Source organism: Prionailurus bengalensis, chromosome D4, assembly GCF_016509475.1.
Source record: "Prionailurus bengalensis isolate Pbe53 chromosome D4, Fcat_Pben_1.1_paternal_pri, whole genome shotgun sequence".
Taxonomy (NCBI): Eukaryota; Metazoa; Chordata; class Mammalia; order Carnivora; family Felidae; genus Prionailurus; species Prionailurus bengalensis.
In genome coordinates this window covers 28,867,363-28,886,688 of record NC_057359.1, presented here as the reverse complement: position 1 = coordinate 28,886,688, position 19,326 = coordinate 28,867,363, and the positions used below count along the sequence as shown (strand labels likewise).

Here is a 19,326-nt window from a genome sequence, read left to right as displayed (position 1 = left end):
AATTCAAGGAGCATCAAAGAGCTTAGAAAAGTAGTTAAATAAAATGAATTTCCAGGAACATGTGCAGACCAGTCTGAAGTAAGGAATGATGAACCATGTGCTAATAAAGTAGAAAAAGGTGGCCATAACAATCTTTAAATGGAAAGCAAGACAGCTACCCAGCACAGTTGTCAAACATAAGGACCTGGGATTAGTGAATGAAATCACGGCACCGGGGAGACATGGCTCAAACTGCAGCCTCCACAGTCAGATACCCTGGTTGAGTTTCAGCCTTGTAACTTGGGAGACTGAGCAAGACCCAACTAGTCTTTTTGGTTTCCTCATCTATCAAATGCCAATAATACTAGCCTCCACCCAGCAGCGGTTGTAAGGCTTACATGAGACAGACACACATGAAATGTCCCCAGCAAGTGCTGGGCCTAGAATTAAGTGCTCCATAAATGGATCCTATATTCACCAAGGAGATACACTTTTGTAGCTTCCTGGGCCTGGTTTGGACTTTCCAATTTCTGGGCAATGAAGAGAACTAGAAAGTGATCCAGAAGAAGGCAAGTGAGATGATTAAAGAAAAGGAAAACAAAAATTACGAAAAGGAGCTCGGTAAAACTGTTGGGATTATCTAGGCTGGCAAAGCAAAAGCTGGAACAGGCTTAGCAAGAAAGCAAAACAGCAGTAAGGCACCCCGTTATTCAGCATGGGGTGACCAGCTGTTCTGCTGCTGGAGTTCGGTCACGGTAGGACGTATGTTGCTGCAGCAAGAGGAGCAAGGGTTAGCTATAGAAAAGGACTCGCTTATAATTTTCTTTTTATGAAGAGTCATTTCCCTTGGCCTCAGAGTCAGACAAGCACAAGTCTATTTCTCACCAAACCAGACATCCACGTGAGAGCATAGGAAAAATGACCTTCCAGCTTCTAACAAGATCACCACATCCCTAAAGGGGCCTAGGGGTCCTGCCAGGTAGGGGAAGTAACACAAATGGCCAGTAGCTCCCCTCACCGTGCTCTCCGAGCCTCTGAGCCTTTCTGTGATGGCTCTCTTTGTCTGTTCCCCGCAAGTGATGACTGTCCTTAACAGTGTCACACACAAAATACAGTGTCCTGCCCAGCCAGGATCACTGTATTTTGTGTATCTCTGGTAAATATGTACCAGGGAGGTCAACAGGCTGAATGCTTGTGTGTGTGTGTGTGTGTGTGTGTGTGTGTGTGTGTGTGTGTGTCTGCGCACACGCAGCACAAAGGCCTGCAGTTCGTATCAATTTTGAATCCACTAAGATGGTTGCCCTTTAGAGATTAAAAAAAAGTATTTGCTATGCTAATAAAGAACATCTTCTGAATTTGTTCTTCAGTGTCATGCCTTATTAAAGCTGAGATAAATCACATCCCTTGCTTACCTCCCGTTGATGTCACTGAAAAAAATTAGATTATTCTAGCCAACATGAAACCATAATGGGGTAGCTGCCTAGCCTCTGCTCACTATTTAAAATTGAGTTTTGGGTGACATGCTCTAGAATTATGTGGGGGGTGGTATATGGACATTCATCTGGACTTAGAAAAACATGTCTCAGCAACTCTGCCACAATTCAACCCATTCTTTGAGAAGCCGGGAAATTCGGACACGTTTGGTTGTTTCCATATCCCACTACTTTCCACTTCCCTTTCTGGCATTTCATTCCACTTTTTCTGTTTTCGGATCATGCTTGGCTTTCTGCCCAAGTCTGAAGATTAAAACCATTAAAAATCTCTGTCTTCTCAACATCCTCCTATTTACAAAAAAGAGCCCGCATTGGCTTTCCCCTTTATTTTTCTCTCTTACAAGGTTAAAAGCATATTTCTCCTTTTCCTCTTTCAAACTTTTTGACTCGAAACCTACACAGCAGCACTATTTTGTAAGACGGGTTGCTGACCTTTTGGCCTGGGCTCAGCCCGGCCCCTTGCCTGCCCACCTCCGTGTCTCTGGAGTAAACACCCGGCTGCCGAGAGCCCAGCTGTGGGTCCCTCCACCAGCTACAACCATTCACTCAACACCAGGGCACAACCCAAATAAATAAAACCAACAGTCCAAATTGTATAAACAATATTTAGTTCTCTTAACCAGAAAAATAAATGGCATTTCTTAATGCGGTTGAAAAGAGATAGCTATTAAATGGGCTATTTAAAAATGTCAAACATGTACGTTCATTTTTAAAAAAGAGGCTCTCTCTCAATTTCCCAAGTTACTGAGAATGGGATGAATACATCTTTAAAATTGCTGAAATTAAGAAATCTGAAAAACAACATCATTACCAAACACTGAGAAGGGATCATCCATTGTGGCTTGGGTCTAAAGGAACAAGAACCTCACCATGGAATGTTAGGTTTGAGGTGAAGATTATTATTCTCGTTTCCATCCCTGCTTTATTGCATGTAGGTTCCTCCAAGTTTTGGAGAGCCACACGAAAGTGCTGACATTTGACTGCTTTTGAAACTTCCCGAGAAACTTCATGTGGTCCCACCTGTAGTGGGGGATGAATAAGATGCAGGCACAGCCCTAATTCCCACAACTAGCAGGCAAATTAATGGAATCTTTGTGCATTTACTGACTCCTCAAAATGCACCAAATACTCAGTGCAGCATTGTTGACAACAGCCAAATACTGGGGGGAAAGCTCGAAGATCTGTATTTTGGAAAAATAAAAGGGTAACATCCTCAGAGTAGAACACCAATGCCACTAAGTTTAAAAAAAGAGAGAGAGAGAAAAAAAAAAACTTACTAGGACTTACTGGTAGAAAGCAGCCCAGGATGTAATGTGAAGTGATAAAAAGCACAGAGTAAACAGGGTGTGTGTGTGCTGCCTCCTTTTGTGTAAGGAAAGGGAGGGGTGGTAATATCCATATAGTTTTACTGGGTGTTATTGCATTTGCATGAAGAGACACAGGAAGTTATATAAAAAGCTAATAAAAGTACCTAAAGAATGAGGAATGAGGTATATGGGAACAGAGGTTAGGAACAAAAATAGAAAACAATTTCACTATAGAAACTTACTATTCAAAGGCCTTTTAAGGTTGATTCCTTTGCAAAAGTATCTTGAGCCATTCCCATTCTGGCCTACAGGATTATCTCAACCAACACAGGAGAGTACTACTTACAAAATGCTGTGTGTGCTTCTGGGAGAGGGGCCTTGGGAAGTCAGCCTGAGCAGGGCTGGCATTCAAAACAGAGCAGAGCAGGACATCACCCCACCCCGCCGCTGCTCGCCCCTCTCCAGCCTGGCCTTCTTCCTGATTCGGAGCCTCTCTGGCTCCATTTGGAAGTGGCGGGGTGGTGACACAGGTTTTTTTTGGAAGTTTCCATCACATAGCCCTTTCAAGCATAGGTCAGATAATGCCTCCGATACCACCGAGAACGGACCAGACACTGCTGCCTCAGGAGTGGACAGGGCTCCATCTCTGATCCAAAAGCCACAGGAAAAGGGGTCAAGGACACAGAGCTTTCTCCAACTGCTGGACCCAGAGCCCAGCTGGACAGTCCAGCTGAGTCCGGGTGGGATCCCAAATCCCCAGAAGTTCAGGATTTCTTTTAGATGTGGAAAAGGAACTAAGAAATGAATGTGACCTGAATCAAAAATGTCTGCTGGTTTTATTCTGCTGCCATCTTCAACTTTTTTGGGGAGGAGGAGAAAAGTTAATATGTGATCTACTAAAGTTCAGCTACATCCTTGAAGGGAGACCTAACAAGAATGTAGGCGCTACTCTAAAATGCTCCACTGAATTGAGAAATTCCATTTGTACGGTCTGAGTAATCTGGGCTCAATAACTCTTTGTAACAAACCATTCATGTTTTCATAGTACCATGGTAACTTATCACACCTATTTTTATTTTTTCCCTGGAGCTATTACTTCAGAGAATCATGGACATCCTGGGTTGGTAGGGAACCTTAAATTTTGTGATTCATACTAGTAAGCAGCCAATCATAGAGGTGCTTTCTGATCCATAAAACTACCAAATGTCTCCAAGCCTACCGAAGCAAGGGACTGATATCTGCCAAGAGCCTACTATGCACCAGCTGTTACACGTGATCTTATCTGATGCAAACGGGAGTCCCGGAGGTGAGCAGCCACAGAGATTTTACAAACGACTAACTGGGCCGAGTGTCACAACAGTCAGTGGCACAGCTGCATGACACACAGTCTTTCCTCACTCCAAAATCTGTGTCTCCTTCCATCATCTACGTCCCAAGGACGGAAGGACTGATATAGGCTCTGAAAAAGCGTGCAGTAACAGCACAATGGTTCAACAGGCTAACCAAGGAGAAATAAACCACAGGAAAGGATATTAAGTGCACGTCTTGCCCCTGCTTAAGCTCACAGTCTGTGCATGGGTCTACAGGTTTCTATTCCTCACCTCAAGCAAACAACCCACCATTAGAATCCACTTGCCCTTGGGGCGCCTGGGTGGCTCAGTTGGTTAAGCGACCCACTTCGGCTCAGGTCATGATCTTGCAGTCTGTGAGTTCGAGCCCACGTCAGGCTCTGTGCTGACAGCTCAGAGCCTGGAGCCTACTTCGGATTCTGTGTCTCCCTGTCTCTCTACCCCTCCCCTGCTCACACTCTGTGTCTCTCTGTCTCTCCATAATAAATAAATGTTAAAAAAAAAAATTAAAAAAAAAAAAAAAAGAAAGAAAGAATCCACTTGCCCGATGCCTCAGAGGCTAAGAGTGACAGAAGCCCAGGTCCTGATCCTGGCTGTCGGCACCTGCTGAGACTCATCGCCCCACAAGATAAACTCCTGGGCCAAGCAGAAAGCAGAGCTTGCCCTGCCGGGGGGCAGGGGGAGAATGGAAAATCATGACAGGCGCTGGGCAGACAGGCCTCTCTGAGTAGGAGGGATTCCATGAGGAGAGCCATGGCAGGGCTGGTCCTGAAGGTAGCTTCGGGGAGCCTGTGACAGCTGGGCCATCACAGGGCTGAGAGCTTGTCTGTGAGGAAAGACCCTCCGCAAGCTGGGAAGAGTTGGTCAATGGTATTACCATGTAAGAATTGGAAGGGAAAGGATCCCAAGTTGCTCAAAGCCACTGACTCACCTTTGCAATCCTAAGGTCTAATGATGCTTTGTCTGTACATGTGAAAAAGAAGTAGCCCTTGTAAATTCGTCAGGGCCCTGGGTTGTAAATGACAGAAAACCAACTCAACCAGCTTGGACCAAACAGAGCCCCGTGGGAAGGTTCGCAGACCCACGGGAAGAGCAGGGGCACACACACGAATGCCATTTCTCGCCCAGATTTCTGCTCCTCTTCCATTCTGAGACCAGGCTCCTCCTGCTAACAGAGACCCAGCCGGGTCACTCCCACCCCACACACTCCTCAGCCCCCTCTGCCCCTCATCCCCGACTGGGAGATCCCAGGGAGGAACTCATGCCCATCTTAAGGTTCCAGTACACAGGTGCCTCGGGGGAGAAGTTATGAACATGAGTAGCACGTGGCCGTGGGAGGGAGGCACTGTGAGGTACAGCCACGGCCTGGGAAGGTTCCTGGGGTCTGAGGAGGACAGGCTGACAAGCACCAGTCTCCTCTCAGACCCTGAGTCAGACCTCGGTGAGACCCCCTCCTCTGGCCACCTCTGTGAACACATCGTGCTGGTGGCAATGCCGGTTAGGTGACTGTCTAGATCTGGGCCTCTGGAGGAAGTATTACAGAGCGAGAAGATAGACACTTGGTCTTGAGTCTTGACAACAAGCATCTTCTTTGTCATCTCTTCTTTTAAAAAAAAAAATTTTTTTTTTCAACGTTTATTTATTTTTGGGACAGAGAGAGACAGAGCATGAATGGGGGAGGGGCAGAGAGACAGGGAGACACAGAATCGGAAACAGGCTCCAGGCTCTGAGCCATCAGCCCAGAGCCTGACGCGGGGCTCGAACTCACGGACCGCGAGATCGTGACCTGGCTGAAGTCGGACGCTTAACCGACTGCGCCACCCAGGCGCCCCTCATCTCTTCTTTTAGAAATGAATTTGACCTGAACCAAAAATGTCTGGCGGTTCTATTCTGCTGCCTTCTTCGTCGTTTTTTGGGAGGGGGACAGACTTCCTTCAACAACTTGGGGCCTCAGACATGGAAGCCACAGTAGAGGCATTAGAGGCAGTAGAGGATACATTTGTATCCTCAAATAACACGAAACTACCTCGGTGCTGGCAGGCACGAGGCTGGATCCAATGGGCTCCTTTTGTTCGTCCGTTCACTCTCCTCACCCCAAGTTCCAGCACCACCATGCACAGCTCAGAAGCAGAGGGGAGACTCGAAGTTGTAAAAGATAAATTTCAAACAGATACCAACAGAGGTGACCCTGGACCACACAGGTAAGGTAAGACTCCTTCCCAAACATGTCTCCCCAGATAGCACTGAAGCTGAGGAGGTGCCCCCGCCCCCTGCCCTGGGGAAGGGGGCCAGGCTGCAGGGTCCTGGAGGCGGGCAGGCTTTCTGGGCCCGATTTCCTGCGGTGGCCTGGGGCCTGAGCCCCCTACCAGGCAGTGTGCCCTGCTGAGCTCTGGGGCCCATAATCTCTTGATTGCTTGCAGCTCTGCAAGAAGATATCAAAGCCAGGAAGAAATGGTTTGAAGCCAAACAGAGGGGTGAGAGAGCAGGAAAGCCTGATTGGGGGTGGAGGGAGTCTGGAGGGGATGGGTGGGGAGGGCCTGAGGGTGGGGAGGGTTAGGCCAAGGGAGAAGAGAAATCAGAATTAAATGAAAACAGTGTCTGTAGCTGGGCCCCTTTCAGTAAAGTCCTGCCATGCATGCATTAACCCTCCATCGATGAAAACAAAATCCAGGGACCTGGGGCTGGCCTGCTGGGGCACATAAAGCTTAGGGGATATAATATCTTCCAGGTGGGTGTGCCCAGAAGCACACAAAGGTGCTTGACAGGTCGTTTAAAACTGACTGTCAAGGTCAAAACAACACCACCTGCAGGTACAACTAAAATGTCTTCATCCATCCCCTCCTCTGGGTTCTCTGTTGTTGTTTGTTTTAAACCAAAGCACAGTTTGAGCGGCAGACAAGCCTGACAACTGTTCAAACATATGTACGTGCAACTTATTAGCTTGCAAATGGAGGTATCTGGAGGCTAAAAACAAGGGGTGGGGGGAACAAGTTAGCTGCCATCTCAGAGGGGGTGAGGGGAGGGGGTCTCAGTTGTAAATGGCTGGGCTGGAGGATGAAGGCCTTTATCCACGGAGCGTGCTCCTGATGCGGTATTTGGAAACGCTGTTTTGCACTGACGGTGCGCTGAGCAGAGGCAGTTATTATGAAAGGAAGGGGCCCTTGCCCTTGAGATCTGTTTATTTTGCAATTAACCAGGACTAAGAGAGGCCCCTTCTGAACCTTCTGCTTGCGGGCCTAAAATTTAAACGCCCACTGCTGCCTAGGTGCCCAAGGAGTACAAGAAAATCCCAAGCTTATGACTAACTAGCTCTTACATCAAAAAGAAAATATATGTGTATGTAAATTGCTAAATGAAATTGAATCACCTCCACTCCTGTTCAGCATAAAAACTCAGCATAAAAACCTAATTAAATCAATGAAGGTTAGGGCTCTAAGACACTCTGCAGGCAATTCTAAATCGGCCCCTTCCTTTTTCCTGGGATCCTGGCCTGTCACTGGGTTCAGCTCCTCCAGAACACCCCTTCCTTTCGAGTAACAGACAAGCAGGGAGCCTTACCACGGAGCATCCCTGCTATCCTCTTTCCTCAGTCTGACATTCTCACCTGAGAGAAGATGGCAGGGTGTGGAGTCTCAGAGCTTCCCAGGAGAATTTAACCTGTCCAGAGATGCCTGCCAACCCTGCACAGTCCCCAGTGCACACACTGCTCTCTAACACCTGAGCAGAATCACCTGTGTGGACGTGTTAAATTTGCTGATGGCAAGACCCCACTGCAAACCCACCGAATCCGAGTCTCCATGGTGGGACCCAGGTTCTAGGGATGCCAGGGCTCTAGCCAACCCACTCTAGATGCAAGGAGAAATAGAAACTCCTTAAAATTTTTCTCATCGTATCTCATTTCCATTTTTGTGTGCATTTTAAAGTGTGCCCAAGTATATTAACGCTGTATGAAATGTATATAACTTATAAACACCTATAAATTCCTCGTGCGGGTGACAGTTCAAAAAGAGATGTAGAATCAGAAAAGTGTAGGGCCTCCTGCACTAAACTATGAGCCCATCTTCCTCACTGCGATAAAGCAAGGCTCTCACCAGTGCCTGACACATGGCAGGTCCTCAACTGACACTGACACTGACACAATGAAAGGTGGATTCCACAGCCAGCTGTACAGTGGGCTCCAAGATATTTTGGAATAGAATCCCTTCTCAAAGTTCTGTTTTGAGGAGGTTTTTTTGAGACCATAAGAGGAATGTACACTGTAAAGGAGAATCCCTGGGCACATAAGGAGGGATACTGCACCTTCTGGCCCATCTTCAGTAGGCACATATACACCAGGATATTAAATCAGGATAATAGGATATTAAAGGCTTTCTTAGAAGTCCTCCAGCAAAGACTCCCATTTTAACTCTGTTTAATCCATTCATTTCCTGAATTAATTACGCCACAGTTCCTTTTCCCACATTATTAACATTCCACAAAACTAGTCTTCCTTGGAACCTACTGTAGAAAACCCTAATTTAGACTAAAGGTCTCCTACTTCCTTGCAGCCACAGAATCACCAGCATTCAACCTGTCCATTGATATGCATCTACTGAATGAATTCTTGGCTTTGCCCATCCAGGCCTTTCCACCTGCCAGCTTTCAATAGGATGTTCAGAAATTGCACATGTGTGATAAAAGCCAGGAACTGCAGCTGGCTCATTCTCAAAGCAGGTTCTCAGGGTCTCTTCTTGGAGTGGACCAACTCAAATATGAGGATCTGCCAACCACAGTCCCCACAACTCAGCAAGCTGGCCTCTAAGGAATAAAGGCCCAGTGATGGGCCCCCAGGATCACAAGAGCACCCCCTCTTCTTTGCCCATCCCAAATCCTGGCTGAGGAGCCCAAGTATCATTCACACTTTCCTGAAATGGAATTCTAAGTTTTCCATTTTCTGGTGAGAAGGGGAGGTGGTTATTTTCAGCAAGCTAACTGGGAAAGTGAAGGGCAGATCTGGCATTCTGTCTTCCCGGAACAATGTCTAGACTTTCTGAGGAGTCACCTCTATAAATAGCATGGTTAGTTAACTAAGAAATATAACATGCTCTACTCTGAGCTCCACTCGGGTTAAATCAGGGTGAACTTTTGCATTGTACCCGCAAGTCCCACAAAGCAATCAATTTCTTAAAAAGTAATCCATTTTCGAAAGGATCCCATCTTTGGCCTTTTAAAGTGAATACTACTTTTTATAAAAGGTAGCTAGCACACTCTTCCAGTTACATTTCAGTGGTGGGGTAAAGTGACAATCACCCACTTTATGCACACAGGCCTCTGTGGCTCAGATGTCGGGGGGTTGCAGGTGCATATTGGCTGTAATACAACAGAGGCAATGTTCCCACCGAGCAGAGCTATTCATGCATTGTGCCTTGCTTGAGGACTGTTTCCAGAGTTGGTGTTTTCCCCCAAAGGAGTCTACTCTATGCCCACATACATATATAATACAGTCCAGAAGCTGGTAGCATTTGCTCACTCTGTGTAGTGGTCTGAGGAGTGAGAACCCACAAGGTTGGGAACATTCCAACTCAGGCAACTTTGCGCACTGAATTCCATTGTTCTTTTTCAGCCAGGGAGTGTATGTTCTATTTAGTAATGATGCTTCTGTGGAGAAATAAGTGGGAGGGGGAAAAAATAAAAGCCTTTTCTTTGCAGTGGAAAAATGGAAAGGTAGTGCCGACTGGCCATCTCAGGCTCAAGGGCTGGAAGAGATTAGGGGCCTATGGAGAGAAGAAGATTACAAATGTAGGCAGAGGGATGATTGCTTCAGGAAGGCCTTTCAAAGGCCTGACAACTTCTCTTGAAGGATGGCCCCAGCAGTGTTCTGTGAAGGTAGGACTGTCAGTCTATGTGTGTGGAGAACAGTTCAAAGAAAACAAAACACTTAAGCCTAATCTTTCAGAGGGTGAGGAATCGTGGCGTAATGATGATAAAATGCTACTTCTGGGTCTGACAAGCCGCACAGCTGTTTGATGGCAAGAAGAAGATTCTGGCTAAGCCAAAAGCTGTGAGTTCACTCTGCTGTTGTTCCAACAGAAGAGAGAGAGAGAGAGAGCCTGGCCCCAACTTACTCATGTGATCCAGGAATCTGACTGGTTACCCAAACTCTGTGGCTGCCTCAAAATGGGCCCACGGTGAAAGCTGAGCTTCAGGTAGACTCCATGACACTAGGATTCCCAGGGAGAGACCCTGAAGCAAATACATACACCTCAGAGAGGGTTCCAGAAAACACTCACCTAAGTCTGAACCCCAGACTCTGACAGCCATCCCGTGATGAGGCCGTTTTACTTCTCTCTCTGACGTGCTGGCTTTAAGTGACTTGGAGGCATCATAGATCCTCCTGCACCTGCGCCATGAAGAACGGAGCACACATACACCTTCTCACTACCTGCCCCACTCAGTATAAACTCGTATTGTCAAAACTAACCAAATAATCACGGCCAAGGGCTTTCAAGGTCTCAGAAGAATGTGACTGTAGGAATACCAGTTTCCATTTCAAGAAAGAAAAACAGAAGAACTAGAACATGTTAGAACCTTCTCTGTAAGACAGTATGGAAAAGAAGTCAGATAATTTTCTCAAGAAGAAAAATGGAGATCAAAAACGAAATGGAGGAATGAATACAAAGGAAGCCACAAAGGGGACACTTGTGAGCTAAGCCTCCTTGCGTGGGACCTCACCACTCACCCACATGTTGCTTGTTCATCACTATGGCAAGGGCTGGCGTGCCAGTAAACACAGGATTAAAGTCTTTCAGGAAAAAGAGAAGGATGGTTCGAGCTGCTTTCTATCATTCACACCCACCTACTTGAAAAAACACAGAAGCGTTATGCTGGAAAACACGGGAACGAAATGCCCCTTCAAGACATTTTTAAAACCAATCCACTCAGAAAGAAATTTGAGAATTTGAGAGTTTGGGAAACAAACAGCAACAACAAAGAAACAAAACCCACACACAGACCCCCCAAATCCTCAGCACATCAGAGAGAGGGGAAGAGCTGGCAGCCTTGGTGAACAGAAAGGTGCCCTCATTTACAGCTCAAATCAGATTCCTGAATGGAAGAATCACTACAGTTGCATCCTGCATTGAAACCATGGGGTCACATCCCCTAAAATTTAAAGGGCTATTTAAAAATATGGCGGTTTCGGTTTGGGGGGAGGGGGTGAAAAAATTCAAGTAGAAGCCAACAAAGAACAAGCAAAGAAAAATTCCCAAAGCTGTGAAACCTTGCTACTTAAGATAATGACAGAAATTTATGACTGCTTCCTTCCCCGGCAAAAAGGAGCACAATTAGAAGGCTGAAAACAACAGGCCCTTTGTACCAGCATGTTATGTTTTGCTTATTCTATTACACACTGGCTGGGAGATAAGAATAAACAGGACAACACCCTGTCTAACCCCAGGAGGAGGGGGCGGAGGGAAAGCTGGTGACGTTCATTCTTGGGCATGTATGTGCACACCATTCATTCCCAAATTGAGGTACTTGAGAAAATTGTGCCTGCAATAGTCAGGAACTAGTATAAGCACCCAGAAGCCTTTTATTGCACAATCACATCTTTTAGGATAAGCCATGTATAATAGGGAGCTTTATAGTTTTTCTCTGCTGTGAAGTGCACTGAAGATATTTAAGTAATTAGTGATTATTTCTCTATGTTCTTTTTCGATCCTATTTTTGTTCAGTCTTTGAAAAACTTAAAAATTAGGATGAGTAGGGGCACCTGAGTGGCTCAGTTGGTTAAGTGTCCTACTCTTGGTTTCGGCTTGGGTCATGATCTCATGGGTTCGTAGGATCGAGCCCTGTGTCAGGCTCTGTGCCAAGTGTGGAGCTTGCTTGGGATTTCCTCTCCCTCCCTCTCTCTCTGCCTCTCCCCCTCAAAGTAAGTAAGTAAGTAAGTAAGTAAGTAAGTAAATAAATAAATAAATAAATAAATAAAATTAGGACGAGAGCATATAAACACGGCCTCCTTCCCTGGATCCAATGTGTCAAAAAAGCTTGGAAGGAATCAATCAGCCACTGGTAAAGGCCATGTGGTGGCCTGAGACTGTGTTCTCTCTTCTCCACAAGAAGAGAGTTGCCAGTCCTTGCTCCAGGTGTTCTGATGCCCTGCGATGGAGAATTCTGCTCAAGGACAGCAAATGCTAAGCCAAGTCAGGTTCTAACTAGCCAATCACAAGATGGTATGGCACTGTTGGTCCTCACAAAACGGAGAAAAGATCTGACTTCTCTTGCAGCTCTCTCCCCATAACACCTCACTGCCTGGAACCATCAATCCCCACTCAATCTCTGCCATTTCTTGGTCGCTCTTCCTAGTGCTCCTCATGAGGGTGTGCAGGTGGCTCGGTGACCCAAGCACTGAGGGACCATGGAATCTCCTGGCACCCAAAATGAGTTTATGGAAGGAGCTAAGAGAAGCCATTCTAAAAGCTCACTGCTCTCTTTCTGCCCCTCCAGCCCATTTCAGTGGTTCTCATCTTGGGGCCTTTGGACCTGCACTACCTCAGCCTGGTGGTTGCTTTTCCACCAGACCGTCACAGGCTGGCTCCTTTCTGTTCTTCTGTCTCATAGCAAACATCACTCTTTAAAGAAGTCTTTGCCTCCCCTCCCTAACGATCACCCTGTCACTTACTTGGTTTTCATTCTTCATAGCACACATCTTAGTTTCTTGTTTTTAAGTATACGATTTTCTCCCCTGACCAGCATGTAAGTTCTGCAATGACAGAGATCTCATCAATCTTGTTCACCCCCATAGACTCAGCATCTTAAATCCTACCTGGCACACAGTATGTGCTTAATAGAAATTTACTGAAAGGATGACTAGATAAATAAATAGGCAAACAATGGTCAGACAAACAAGACAATCTGCTATGAAACCAGTGGAAAAACAAGTCAAAGCAGAATTGTCACCTAAGGTCAACCACAATGCCACTGTATTTTTTTTTTCAATTTTCCAAGCCGAACCAGGGGTGAAGCTACATGCAAACAGTAGATCTGAGAAGGAGACTCACAGAAAACACAGCTTTTTTTTTTCCAGTGCTCTAAACACAAAACCGCTCTGAAATGATGGCAGAAGATTCTTGAAATTCAAATAGAGGAGGAAAAAAAAGAATGTATTTGGATGTCAGCAAGGTAGTTCTGCCAACCTAATTATGCCCCGTGACATGTAATTGTGAACCGCTGAAAGACAAATGGCAAAGCAAAGCATTTATTATAAACACACACAGAGGTAAGACTGAGGTGTTAATTTTTAAGCAACTGTCATCAATCTGGTTCCAGGATATTATTCCATTAACATTATTATTATTATAACAAAGAATGTAAGCACGATGATGAGTTCCTTTCATGTATTTCTCAATACCTGGGAAACGAGGCTTACTCGTCAATCTCTAGCTGAGACACCTGAGAAAAACATGAGGACACAATGAAAATGGCAGAACACTAATTATACCCACACAAAGAGAGTGGATCTATACATTGGAGATTCACTTAAAATGCATTCACGTCTTTGGCTAGACACCCTATTACTCAATCCAAGAAAGGTATACTCCTTATATGGCAGATTCAACCTCTATGGAAGGCACAAGCAAAATGAAACAAACAGAAAGCGTACACGCACCAAGTGAGAAAATTAAGGGAATGGGACTAGTCAGTAGTGTCTCAGGGGCAAACCGGTGATTCTTCTCAGAATCAGAAGAGAATGAAAGCATCTCTCCCAGGAACAGTGACTGAGAAAAGGAGGTTGATAAGTAATGGCTCCTATTCTATTAAAGGTGACCCAAAAAATGAGGTGCAGTTTTTTCTTTTTAATTTTTGTTTTAATGTTTATTTATTTTTGAGAGAGACGGAGACAGAATGCAGGTGGGTTAGGGTCAGAGAGAGAGGGAGGCACAGAATCCGAAGCAGGCTCCAGGCTCTGGGCTGTCAGCAGAGACCCTGACGTGGGGCTTGAACCCACAGGCCATGAGATCATGACCTGAGCTGAAGTTGGACACTCAACTGACTGAGCCACCCAGGTGCCCCTCTGAGGTACGGTTTTGATAGATGTTCTAGTTACTGCTATGTTTGAAAAGCCCGCCAAATTCTAAAACACTGTGTACGTGTCGTTTGCCTTCTTATAAATTGATTTGTCATTATCATATGTTCAAAATATCATATTATACAAGTGTGTTTCTCCCTACTTTACTGAAATATCAGAATCAGGCTCCAAACAGACTCAGAGAGGAGAGTTTTAAGATTTTTCCATACAAACTACGATATGTAATATTTGAAATACAGTAGAATCTTTATGGATATCATCCAAAATTTTTGAAAACTCTTGAAAATGGTTACCAACAATTTACCCATTTTAGTTCATGTGGGAATGTTTAATGCCATTCATCAAAAAAGAATACTACAATGGTAAAAAATGGTATTCATTATGATTAAGACCTAATCACTCGAGAAGTCCAGAGGTATGGAATTTATGATCTTGCTTACATGTTTATAAATGTGGACTCAGCAAAGAACCATTTAATCTACCAAGAAATCCTTTGATCTCTAGTGCATTGCAATTAACAGGACAATGGCAAGTTTCAGTGCAGAGGTCTTTTTGGATGGCTCCTACTACACTTGGGATTTCTCTGTTCCTGTTTAGGGTACAGGGTTGACCTACAAGACTGTCATTTTTTGTTCCAGCTTTGCTTTTACAGAGTCCCAAGCAAAGCCCTGACCATAAATAAGGCAGCAGGGCCCCCGGAGCCAGCTGAGTCATAAACCCCACTCACTCGCATGTGGCTCAAGGTGTTGGGATCCCGCGAGAGTCAAGCCAAGCAAGTGGAATCAATTTAGGCCACAGTTAGGAAAAACAGAGTGCTCCCCCCACCCCTGGCTGGCAGTGGAAGATACAAAATCCCCCCTCCGCAGCTCAAATATGGGCAACCGTAACTAAGCCCAGGAAAACATCTAGACCAGGGCAGACTACTTCCACAGTCTAAAAGGGAAGAAAAAAATGGGGGGAAAATGATATTTGACAACCAACCACAAAATTTTAAATGTACGGGTCTCCTGTTTTTAAAGCATAAAAACGGTCTTGTTGCTGCTGAGTTATAACCATCACATTTTCTGACATTTGTGCCCAGTACCATTTGGCCTTAGGGTTCTTAGGCTTATTACTTTCAAAATACAGAGCAAAGCATGTTTAAGTCACTTTAAATATCTCAAAGAGCAGCAAACCCACTGCCTACCTGCTTAGGCACGCAAACTCGAAAAGAGAGGCTTTCCAGAATGGCCTGCAGGTCAACAAATTCTGGTTTTGGCAGACTGCTGTCAGGAAGGAGCTACAGAAAATGAGGTCCTCTGTACGAAAAATACTCTGCCTTTGGTTCCCTCACGTCAGAACTTGGAACTGTTAGCAAACATGCCCTGAAAAGCTACAACTCTCATAAAGTGCTAAAAACTCCCAAATAAATAGAGCCCCTCAAAACTAGGTACAAATGAGAAACATTTAATGAACAACCCTTTCTTCGCCAATAATTCTGCTTAAATTAAGTCCAGCAGACTCTTCAAAGGGACCAAAGAATCCCCCTTGTTAAGACAAATTCTATATATAGACATCCAAAACAATATTGATGCACATAACCAAATATATATAATTATCCTAGTTTCTACGTTCTCATTATCTTCATAAATACAGGATAAAAATCAGCCAAAATGACTTTCTCAGACCTCCTCAAGGATTAAGACTAGCCAGCCAGCTTTAAAAAGTATACGTATGTAGTAAAGATCAAAAGCAAATGTTCTGGTCAGTTCTTTTCTACTCATGGGTCTTACTAAGAATGTATGCAGTTTTCAGGGAAAACACCACAAATGACAGCTGTTCAAAAGCATGGAAATTAATTGGCAGCAGGAATTTCCTTGACTAATAGGGAAAAACTTAAAGTCACATGTTTTGATGAGCTTATTTTTCCTATCTTCAGTCAAGCATATTCACTGTTAATGATTAAGATTTTCACATAGAAATATAACCAAGTGAAATCCTGAGTATGTAACAAGTAAAATGCTGAGTGGAACACAGGTACCTATTATTGAAGGAACAATAGCATTAACGAATGGGTTTTAGGTGTCAATAATATATAGGGAAAGGTTCACCTTGCAGGCCTGGATTATTCACGAGAACTAAAGTGAGAAAACAGTAAGAATAATGCACTTATTACATTAAAAATATTAGCAAGACAAGTGACCCCCCCCCCACACAGCCCCACCCCCCGGTAAGCCATCTGCTTTGAGCTGTTTTTCCAGCAGTGGTGATGGATTTACACTGATCCATCCACAGTCTCTCTGACACAGGGGCTCTCAAGTCGTTGCCCTTATGACCAATGGCGAGAATGGATGAGACAGCTGGTCAGGATTAGGCGAGCAGCCTGTGGCCCAGGAACTAAGTCGTGTTCCTCTGCCCAGAGTTGTGACCTTGGGCCCATTAGCATTATGCTCTCACCACAAGCTAACCAGTCACTCATCAGCCACGATCCAACATACATCACTCTGGGGGCACAATGTGTTTTCAATCCAAGCAACAATGTGAGCTTGTTATTTTCAGAGCAGCTGATTGAGCCCACGACACCCAAAGGCTCCTGCATGGTGGAGGCTACACACAAACTGTCCCTCGAGGCAGCAATGAGATGTCCAAGCATGAGCAACTGTGGCCCTTCCATCCTAATGGAGCCCTGACAGAGCCCAGGGAAAGCAAGAAATAGTCAAAGGATGTCCAAAGCATGTTATCCAAGTGCCACAATAGAACAACGTACCTGGCCATCCCCAGACTCGGAAAATTGCTGGGGACAATGAGTATGTCCAGCCTGGAGAACGGGTGTGTTCCCAGGACACGGTGTGCTGCTGAGAGGCAAGGAGGGACCAGTTGCAGAAGGGTCTCTTGGCAGGCACCCTTGAGGCACAGTGGGGCAAAGACCCGATGAGGAATAATTTCCTGGGTGGTGGCAGAAGGATTCTGGAAGCGGCAGGGGTATTCCATGTGACCACAAATGCCAACATTCCTGGGAACAACACGAAATAAATAGATGCACTTTATGGTAAATCAGGTTTATTCTTGCCATGGAGGTGGGGAACTCTCACAGACATGCACAACTTCTAAAGACGGCACTTCAGATGGGCTCAAGATCAAGACAGTTCAATGGAATTCTTGGCTTGTCTGTTTCTCTGCAGCAGTGAAAAACTATAGGTCAAAATACTTATTGATGTGCTGAATTGACCGAGTAGCTTCAATCTAAACTAAGTGAAAGTAGATTTTCCTACTTATTTTAGAGTAAACAAGGAAAACCTCCCAAGCCTCAAAACAACAAAACAACCCCCTCCCGAAAATAAAAAGCAAAATTTCTGCCCCTCAGAAATGTGCTTTTCAAGTATCACCATGGAAAAAAAATCTCCAAATCAGAAACAGTTCATAACTTAGAAAGGCAAGGATGGTGCAAAGCCAAATTAAGGATCCCATTCTAGAATTTCCTAGAATAAAAAATGAACCAAATGACAGGACAGGTTTCGACTTTCCAAAAGAACACAGTCCATTTTACTAAAAAAGTAATCCAGATGCTCATGTTAAAAGCCATCAGAAGTTGTGCTCTTATGGAATACAGAGACACTTTTTTATTTTCCCCAATCCACTTTTGATACAAATTGAACAGAATCAACCTTTTAAGGAAACAGATCAGAGCTCAGCCTGTACCATCTGATCGCTGCCAGTTATTCTGTCAAAGGTGGAGCTGAAAAAGAATTCTTAGAACTTGACTCACAGGCCTCGAGAGAACTCATCTACCCAAAGAAACCCACATCAAAGGGAACTCTATTTTTTTGCCTGTTAGCACGTCCTTTATTCAAACACAATGGAAAACCCCTCTAATTTTAATTTACAAATTATAATTTTACCTATGGGTGCTTGTTGGATTCACAGTGAATAATGAAAAACCTTAAAATGCTGGCATGTCCCAATAGGGGCAGGCCACAACAATAATTCCTCTCCAAGTTTCTGAAGTGGCTTTCACTTATCCAAGGCCAGCACTGCCCAAGGAGATCCACACAGCTATGGAGATGAGCCTTGCCCTCCCACAGCCTGGTGCATAGAACACAGCTTCCAGCACCAGTGACATTTCACCGCTGTTGAGGGTAAGAAAAATGGGTGGAGACCCATAAACACTTCTGCCAGGATAAGGCAACAGGGAGAATATAATTATTGACATTGAATGCTAGCCAAAGCCCCTGGGTTGATAACCTTGCTTTATGGAGAAAGTGACTAAAGGTGCCTGTTGGTAAACATTTACCTGAAAAGGCTTCAAATGTCCACCTAATGACAAGTACTGTACTGGTGTATATATTCAAAGGTCTCATTAAGTAAAGAAGTCTATTTATTAAGGGGTGCCTGGGTGACTCAGTTGGTTGAGTGTCTGACTATTGATTTCAGTTCAAATCATGATCCCAGGGTAGTAGGATCAAGTCCCACACCGGGCTCCACGCTGAGCATGGAGCCTGCTTAAGATTCTTTCTCTTTCTCCAACCCCCTTCCCCTGCTCATGTGCTCTCTGTCTCTCTAAATAAATAAATGAATAAAATAAAAAAGAAAGCCATTTATTGAGTTAACCACCTAAGATATTTACATAGGGATATAACGGGCTATAATAATTAAAGCTTACACTTCCTGAAAAACTTTCAGAGCACATTAAATAATAGAGAAACTGGAGGTGCGGAGGCATCTTCAGTACAAATTTTACAATACAAGTTTACAGTACAAGTTTAAATTCTATGTGTCAGAGCACAATTTCGCAACGAGGCATTCCACTGGCCTATCTAGACACATACCATGGGGCCAGACTATTTCCTGCAGCCAAGAAAGATCAGAAAATAATTTGAGGTATCAAAAAAAGTCAACTTGTTGAAGAGAAAAGGTGAGTTAAATTCTCTCTGGACATGAATGGCACTAGCCAGGGGGAATGAAGGTTATTCCAGTTGTGTGTATTAGCACCATTTTTTAATAATCAAAGCCTGGGAGAAAATGCAGGACTTTAAGGTAATCAACCTATAGATAAATGAGACTATTAAGGCTCTCCCAATAAAAATGTATGTGGCATCAGGGAAGGCCACACATAAGTTCCAACGTCGGGATCAGGAAAGCTGGGCTTCAGTGGC

The 19,326-nt window shown here is 44.6% G+C and overlaps 1 protein-coding gene across 15 annotated transcripts in view; it reads right to left on the bottom strand.

Moving 5' to 3' along the window:
* The window catches only part of LOC122475127 (aminopeptidase O (putative)), a 343,878-nt gene that overhangs the window by 247,606 nt on the left and 76,946 nt on the right, over nucleotides 1-19,326 (bottom strand). For all 15 annotated transcript variants that reach the window (XR_006295098.1, XR_006295097.1, XM_043566830.1 and 12 more), the window contains exon 5: nucleotides 16,941-17,186. Coding sequence is in view for 13 of the 15 variants with exons in the window: in XM_043566830.1 (XP_043422765.1) it covers nucleotides 16,941-17,186 (246 nt within the window). In the remaining 2 variants the exon portion in view is untranslated. The remainder of the gene's footprint in view (nucleotides 1-16,940; nucleotides 17,187-19,326) is intronic.